The following is an 8,641-nucleotide window of genomic DNA, read 5'->3' as shown; positions in this document are numbered from 1 at the left end:
ATTTCAATGAAAAGATGATTATGCCCTTCCGGAATCATCCAATGACTGTCTATCCTGTCATGAAGACAAGAACCGCCACCTTTTAGCCCACCCCCTTTTAGCTCTCTCTCTCTATATATATATATATACACACACACGCATACACGCATAGTTATAACAAAGTCACTTCAAAGACCAATCAAGATCGCCGGGAAGAACGATGCCTCCGCTGTGAAAGAGATGGCTGAGAAGAGCAGAGTCCTGGTAATCGCCGGGAAGAACGACGCCTCCGCTGTGAAAACACCCTCCGAGATGGCCGAGAAGAGCAGAGTCCTGGTAATCACAGAGGAGGTGTCGTTCTTCCCGGCGATCTTGATCGGTCTCTGAAGTGACTTTGTTATAATTATGTGTGTATATATATATATATATATATATAGAGAGAGAGAGAGAGAGAGAGAGAGAGAGAGAGAGAGAGAGAGAGAGAGATAAAAGAGGCACCGGATGCATCGGAAAGTTCATCGTGGAAGCAAGTGCTAAGTTCGGTCACCCTACCTTTGCTCTCGTGAGGGAGTCCACTCTCTCTGACCCAGCCAAGGCCAACATTGCTAAAGGTTTCAAGAGCTTAGGCGTCAATTTAGTTCACGTGAGTAGTTCTTCCGATGCAATCCTGTTCGTTTCTCGCATTTGGTGCTCCTTTGAGGAATAGAAGCGTCCCTTATAGTTAATCTCATTTGTCGTTTCGAGAAATGTCTTTAACCGTAGAATCATAGTCACCTTTTATCTCAATCTTTCACAAGATCAAGTTGATATTTGGTGTTTCTCTTTCCCTCCTCCAGTAATTTGTCCCTGTATTATTGGTCATTTTTCACATTGACTGGCGAATCACCTCAGCTTCGCATTCTGATACGAAGTACGGATAGAATACATTTTTAAACAAATCTTATGAAAACTTTCATATTTTACGTATTGCCTAAATGAACTTGTATATAAAAGTGAATGTGACTGACCTTTTATTAAGATGTCACCGCAAATCCCTTGCTATAGCCTTTCAAAAGCTCGTAGGCAATGCATGGACGATAATTCTGTGGATGCTTTATTTCTTGTAATACTTTTTCTCGTCTAGTGAAGGTATTGAAGTCTTATCTGCATCGGACTTCATATCTATCCTTTTTCGTAGTTTTCCTACTGGCCAAGATAGGATTGATTGATGATTGGCAACTTTATTGATTGAAACCACTTTCGGTGTCAACACCCGACACCCGGTATTTTCTAATTAAAATACCAATATTTCCAATCACCACACAATTGCACAAATCATTAATTAATTCATGCGGATGCCCATACATTTACACACCCATTTACTTCATATGATTAAAATATATGAATTTAGACAACTTTTCATTCTCGAGTGAATAGTGCACGTGAACAGTGTTTTGTGAACAGTGTCGCGTGAATAGTAAATTTTTAGAATTAAATAACTAATAAATTAAATCCACAAGTCATTGGAAACACTAATTAAATCAAGCAAAGCATCAAGAACCATCACCAAACTAAAATCGATCCTAATTGACAGAAACCAGGCCACTCAGATGTCTCCAAGTTTAAATCTAGAAACCTAACCAAACAAGTTCAGAAAATTTCCAAATTTGAATATTTTATAAATAGCACATAAATGAACATTTTTTATGAAGACACCTTAAACCATATCCTTCTAGATTCGGCCTAATAATTCGCTCAATTCAGCACCAAAAACTGGGTCAGTTTCCAGTAAGTCTATTTTCGGAAATCAGTTTGGTTCAAGGTCTAAAACATGTCCGTTTGATCTGAAATTTGAGTATGTTAAACCAAAAGATGTGAAAAACAACTTTTGTGAAGAAAATATGTTGAAATTCAAACCCTAAGAGTTGATAAAAACCCATAGAATTCTAAAAGGTCACTAGTTCCAACGAAAACTGAGGTTCTGTTAAAAAATGACGAAACTGATATCTCATTTTTTTAAATCCCTAAAAATATTGAGAAAAATATATATTGTATCTGAGGATGTGTAAAACATTTCTCAAGAAATTAATCTCATATTTGCAACCCATTTCGATCTAAAAAAAATGGCAAATGGTGAGGGTCCAGAGATGGTGGCTGGTTTTGGGCAAAAACAACAGCACACAGTGCTGTTTTGGAAGCAAAACAGAAAAGAAACTAAAGAGAGAAAGAGAAGAGGAAGAAGGACGTGGGAGTGGGAAGGAAAAGAAAGAGACGTGGGGAGTGGGGGCTGACGTTGGGGAAGGAGAGAAATGAGGAGAGAGAGAGATAAAGAGAAAGCAAGAAGCCAAGTCCAATTTCCCTTTCTTTGCATCATTTCCCTTCATACTTTCCTTTGACTTTTCTCTCTCTTTGTCCCCCAACAATAAATACCACTTCTAGAAGGGGTAAAATGGTAATTTCTCCAAGTATAGTATACCGTACTATAAGTGTATACGGCCAAGATTTATACGGGCTTGAATAAAATTGGTTTGGGTTCAAATGGTGGAGAAATGAGCTAGAAAATGCAATTGGGCTCAAAGGCTTGAAGTTGGGCTCACTTGCTTGCTTTGGGCCTAAGGCCCACACTAGCTTTGCTCAGCCCACGAACTCGCTTTCTCGGTCTGAAAATCCATTTTTCAAATACTTGGCTTAACTAGCGCCATCGACTGTCAAAGTAGCTTAATCAAAAGTCCGTCCCGGACGTTCCTGATAATTCAAAGTCCAGTCTTTAGTCCTCATGCCACGTGAATTTCGCCTTAATGCCATTTTGGGTACAGCTCAGACTGATAGGTGCTTTTGAGGATTCAAGCGTGATCGACTCGTGCGAAACCACGTTCAAGACATTTTGACTTATGAACGTCCTTAACTACATGAAATTGCGGATGATAGATTTTTATTTCAAAGTACACGATTAGTAAGGATCGACCTAGGGTCGTTTGCGGGTTCGATAATAGTAAATGGAATCACCCGTTGTTCCATTATGTTCTGCCCGTGAATCGACTTCTAATTGTCCTTGAAATTGGCCCCCCGCTTTTCTTATGGAGATAGACACACACAATTTTATCTTCTGTCTTTTGTTTGTAATCAGCAAAATGTCATCATCTTTGAATCATCGCCTATCGAACAGATTGAACTAATTGTCATTTTTTTTTTAAATTATATTAAAATTTTTCGATTTCTTCAGTGATGTTTGATCCTTTTTGTTGCCAATTTTTAAGAATTGGCCGAAGGCAGATGCTATGTCCATGTATCGGAATCTCTTTTGAAGTAAGGCAAGTTTTGACGCATGAATTAAATGAAGTTGCTCACTTTGTCCAAGGCCTTGGATATTGTGAACACCATACTTTTAGTAACTCTAGTAGTAGTAATCTTAACAAAAAATGGCTCGATTAAGTACCACAATATGGCCATCTCATATAAGAAGTAATGCCATCTCATATAAGAACATTAACGGTGGATTATGCCCTTTGCAAGTTTTACTTCAACTTTTGTCACATCACTTTTCTCTTCAAGTTGAGTATAAGCAGTGTCTTTTCACAGGTAGTACGCAATAGTGAATAATTCTTAGAATCCCGAATCCCATCGAAGAGAAGGGCATCAAGCATTTGAGGTGGCAACTTTTCTCGATGAATCTAAGTTGATGAATAAATCAATCGGACTGAGTTGTGATGTGCATTTAAGTTAATTTTCCAGATTTTTCTATCATTAATACCTGAAAATTACCTTTCCAAGTCACTACAAAAATTTACCAAAAAGAACTAAGTCCACCTCAAAACATCCTTTGCCTTTCAAATAAGAACAGTGCGACCATCCATCATAGGCAACAACCACAGATACGGAACAATAGAGATCACTGCGAGCGAAAATAAACAGTACCCATTTGGTGATACACGACTTATTGAACGAGAATCATTACAAATTACAACTAAGAGCCTCCCATCCAACTCTAGCCCAATGTGCGTGCGTGCGTGCGTGCGTGCGTGCGTGCATTTGCGAGAGAGAGAGAGAGAGAGAGAGAGAGAGAATAGTTCAAGATGGCAATGATGAATCACTGCACATGACATTCTCAATCTTGAGCAAAATATTTCTCCTCGGTGTCGTGGCTGGCCTACCTAAGCCAGCGATCGTCCAGGCTCTCGTCCTCATCTATTTTGGAGTAATCCAAGTGCTGGTGATCTTCCCCTGACAAAAACTTCTGCTGCATAATGGAAGTGAACCGATCCATCTGGTTTTGAATATTCGTAGCAGATAAAAGTTTTGCCCTCCATCTCCCCTGCAGCGGCAGTCTGCATACCAACATCAACCGATCCAAGTGGTTAGTATTTCAGGGTACAAAATAAACTCAAAATCATCATAAACAACCTTGGTCGTGCATGAAATATGAAGGTCTTCTCAATGCTAGGAATCCTGAATTGTTTGATAATATTATCTATCTTCGTGACAATATGCATTGGTTCAAGTCTTACACTGATATTTATGATTCTATCAAAAAAGATGAACTATAGGGATACGTTTGTTAACTATTCCATTATTGGGAATAATTTCTGCTCAAAAATGATTCTTTTTTATATCTATTTCCCAAAATAATTTTTGAACATTTGAAAACGTTTGATAAGTGTCCAAAATTTTTATTTCCAGAATAGAAGTGCGTTTGGTAGGACCTATGTGTCTTGCAACTTTTTATGCTGCTTACTATACCGGCATCCTCCGCCTTCTTGAGGAACAGGGAATCCCGTATACCTATGTGTCTTACAGCTCCCTCTAGAGATAAAGTTGTCATCTTAGGGGATGGTAATGCAAAAGGTAAGTAGCAATTTGTTGAAATACGTATTCTGATTCGTCGGGATATTTCTGTACAATTTTTACAATTTAACTACGGAAGTGATCAGATTGAGGGTAGTTCCTGAAGCTTGAGAATTTCAGGCAACCCCTATCTGGAGATGTCGGGCCTTTTACATACATTAGTCTTGACTTCCAGAGACTCATAAATGATATGAAAGCGATGTTGGTTATCTTGGCACAATGCAGCCTGGTCAGCATATTAAGAAGGTTATCTTTATGCATCTGGTTGAGAAAAGAACATACGGATGCATTCGTCTCTAATAAAATAATTATTTCAAGAAAGTTCTTTAAATGTGAGGCCAAAGTATCACTAGGAAGATCAAAGTTTCCGTGTTATATTTATTTGCGAAATTCTGAAATTCTCCCTGTCAATATGCAGTGGTGTTTAACAGGGAGGATGACATCAGCATCTATACCATGAAAGCCATGAATGATCCAAGGACCTTGAACAAAATTCTCTACATTAGACCTCCTGCCAACACCTACTCGATGAATGATCTCGTGTATTTGTGGGAGAGAAAGATCAGCAAGACCCTGGAGAGGGTTTATATTCCAGAGGAGCAAGTTCTGAAGAAAATTCGTGGTCACAGATGCATTATTATCAGATTAAGCATGTGGAGATTGTCTCTATTCTCTAAGATATTTAAACCTTTTGATGTCAACCGGTCTACTTGTCCGCTCATATTGCAGATGCGAGATCTCCAGATGATCTGATGTGGGCCATATACCATTCTATTTTTGTGAAAGGAGACCAAACTAACTTCGAGATTGAGCCGTCATTTGGAGTGGAAGCTTCGGAGCTCTACCCCAATGTCAAATACAGCACCATGGATGAGTACCTTGATCAGTTTGTCTGATTGTCTTAACTTATTGTGCTTGGGGATTTGATTTCTCACATCACCTTGGAATCAGAAATGGTTATAGTATTCTGCTTCTTACGAACCTAGTGTGGAACGTCGCTCCCATTAATCATCTCATGGCACTGTACAACCTCCAGTTATTGAGACATACTATGAATACTGAATGAATGTGTTCTCATCTGTGCTGGGTGCTTGGAGTAGTCACTTCTGTTTTGGAGTTGTTTTGGGTTTAGGGGCTAGCTAATAAATAAAAAAAAAGGAAAACGGTTTATGGTGTCGTGCCAAAAGCCTTCCCCAAATTTGGGTAAAACCTAATTGACTTCTCAACCTGTAGAAGACTTGATTAGACAAATCGAAAGTAGCGGTAAAAGTACAGGGGTGAAAAGTATGAATCTTCCTTTTTTATTCTCGTAGTGGAGTACAGTTGATACTCACTTTTCTAAAATCAAATACTTTGTACGGCCTAGAAGATCTCTGAATCTAAACTCGAGGTTTACTTAGCAGATTTTTTTTTTTTTTATTTCTTTTATAGAAGTCAGCAAGGATGATATTTGTGTGCCAGTTGTCCAAGGGTAAGCTTAAAGAATAGCAGGTTAAAACCCATTCATGAATACCTTGCGGTGTTGGTTGATCCTTAATGTTTCGAGGACTGTTATGGGCGTGGAACAAGCAAGAAGAAAGAGAGGCATGCATGATGAATCTGGACACCTCACGAACCAATTTCTTTACTAATCACGGTGGGCGCGGACTCGTGTCCTTTCCTAATTAAGAAAGTCCAATAAGGCGATGTTTACGTAATACTGTGTTTACTTTACAAATTAGGTAAATTGCAATTTCAAATTTCATATGATTGATCTAAGTATAAAATCTTTTCCATTTAATGATAAAGAAACTATCTTACTACGGGCTTAATATATGTGTATTGAACTCACTCTTTAAAAGCGGAATCAATCTAAAAGCCTCGGTTTCCTTTTCTTAAGAACTTATGAATTTGAAAATATAGAAATCTTATGTTGCCCAAAAAATGAAAAAGAGTAATCTCTTGATCAACCCCGCTCTGGAAAGAATCTAGTGCACCTCAAAACAATCATTTACCGATATGAAATGTCATGATACCATGCAAGCACATGCACGTTGGACAGCTCATTGCCCTTTCATATCATTTTCACTAGTCTTTTCATATGATATAAAAAAAATGGTTTCAACTTTTATTTACATGAAAAATCATTGTAAGTTTTAATGGTCTAATATCAATCGAGAAACAAAATCATCATACAAAATAAATCTAATCCTAAACAATTAAGATTACTTAAATCTTATTTTTAGTAAGTTAAGTTTTCTTATTTCACAATAATTTGAATCATCTCTCCAACTCGACAAAATCTTTATTGAAGTACTTTATATTAGATTTTCTTCTGTTTCTATTAGTCCACTTCGCATGTACTTCTTTTCCAGCTAATGATGATATCAAGAAGCTCACATAAACGACATCTATGCCTTTTCTGAAAAAAAAAAAAAAAAAAAGATGAACGATTCATCTCGGATCCCGCCTACAATGTTACGGCCCGAGACCGAGCGAGTTCGCAGGGAAAAACCACACTGCTGGCGGAAAGAACCTTAGGTGGCCACGAAGAACAAAGTCCTGATGATCGGAGGCCTTGCATGCCAGAACCCAACCTAGTATGCTAGGAGAAGGGCTTCACGGGGATCCGAGGTGGGCTACCCTCCCTTTTGGAGGGGTTGGCGGGAAGCTCAATGGGGACGTTATCCCGTAATCCCAGTTAAACCCCTATCATGGGGGCTAACTGGGCACCCTGGGATGCCCGATTCAGGGTGGAGCCGTTTAAGGACTTGCTCAGGTCCACCTGATGATTGGAGGCCTTGCATGCCTCGAAAGTACATAGTTGAAGCGAGTGCTAAGTCCGGTCAACTTACCTTGCTCTCGTGAGGAGCCTGGTCTCTCTGGTCCCGCCAAGGCCAACATCGCCCAAGGTTTCAAGAGGTTAGGCGTCAAATTTTTCATGTGTGTATCGTGTTGTGAGTAGTCACTACGGTGCAATTATGTTCGTTTCCGACATCAACTTGAAACATAAGTTATATAGGATTCTGCTTCTCCACATCCCGCTAATCATCTCACCGCACGTGCAAGTTCCTAATACGAGGACATACGAGGAACATTCGATGTGCGAGGCACCTGTGCAGTGCTTGGAGGAGTTACTTCTATTTTGGAGTTTGATATGAGTTTTTCCATTTCTGTATACTATACGTTTTATGTCGTCGGTGTGGGTATTGAATTTGAGCCACTGATGATGTTCGATAATTCACCTGATTTCCTGGTCTTAGACTAAAAGATAATTGTGTCTTAAGCTCCATTTATTTCACGAAAAATAAATAATTTGAAAAAAAAAATATCTAAAAATGATTATCCATATAAACATAAAAAAATGGACAAAAATATTTCTGTCGTCTACAAAAATATTTAGACATATTTTGTTGTTAATAATAACAACATTTTTCATTGACTAATCATTTTAAAATATGCAAGTAATCATTTTCCAGAAGAATATTTTTAAATTATTCATTTTTACTAAACAAATAAAGTTGAGTAGTTTTCATGTCTAAATAGTCCATAGGCAATCATTGTGGTGAAATCAAATACTTTATATATCCTCGAAAATCTAAAAGTAATTGAAACTCCGGGTTTCCTTAGCTGACGAAATCTCCTTTCATGAATGATAAACTTAAAAGAATAACAAGTTTAAGGATTCTTACTGCGGGGAACAAACAAGGCAAAGAAAAAGGCAAATGATCGATGAAGTTGGAACAACCCTCGAACTAGATTCGCGGACGCTGGTATGACTAATGAATCCTTCCGTACTCTGCGTACTGCCTACCGTCCGCGTACACTCTTGTGTCCTTTTCTTTTCAAGAAATCTACGGTA

The 8,641-nt window shown here is 38.4% G+C and overlaps 1 protein-coding gene across 1 annotated transcript; it reads left to right on the top strand.

Moving 5' to 3' along the window:
• Positions 1 to 4,739: 4,739 nt before the first annotated feature.
• On the top strand, positions 4,740 to 5,696 carry LOC104424032 (phenylcoumaran benzylic ether reductase POP1-like). Its single transcript, XM_010036430.1, has 3 exons — positions 4,740 to 4,800; positions 5,219 to 5,422; positions 5,530 to 5,696. Exons 1-3 carry the CDS (start codon positions 4,740 to 4,742, stop codon positions 5,694 to 5,696), a joined length of 432 nt encoding a protein of 143 aa, XP_010034732.1.
• The last annotated feature ends 2,945 nt before the right edge of the window (positions 5,697 to 8,641 follow it).

This window comes from Eucalyptus grandis, chromosome 7 (assembly GCF_016545825.1).
Source record: "Eucalyptus grandis isolate ANBG69807.140 chromosome 7, ASM1654582v1, whole genome shotgun sequence".
Classification (NCBI taxonomy): Eukaryota; Viridiplantae; Streptophyta; class Magnoliopsida; order Myrtales; family Myrtaceae; genus Eucalyptus; species Eucalyptus grandis.
The sequence above is the reverse complement of the archived record's forward strand: the minus strand, read 5'-3'. Positions and strand labels throughout refer to the sequence as shown.

Excerpts from the sequence above, each read along its gene's own strand:
- LOC104424032 (XM_010036430.1), top strand. The coding sequence starts at position 4,740 with ATGTGTCTTACAGCTCCCTCTAGAGATAAAGTTGTCATCTTAGGGGAT. Across the intron at positions 4,801-5,218 it reads AGGGGATGGTAATGCAAAAG|TGGTGTTTAACAGGGAGGAT; the intron begins GTAAGTAGCAAT and ends GTCAATATGCAG. Across the intron at positions 5,423-5,529 it reads AGTTCTGAAGAAAATTCGTG|ATGCGAGATCTCCAGATGAT; the intron begins GTCACAGATGCA and ends CTCATATTGCAG.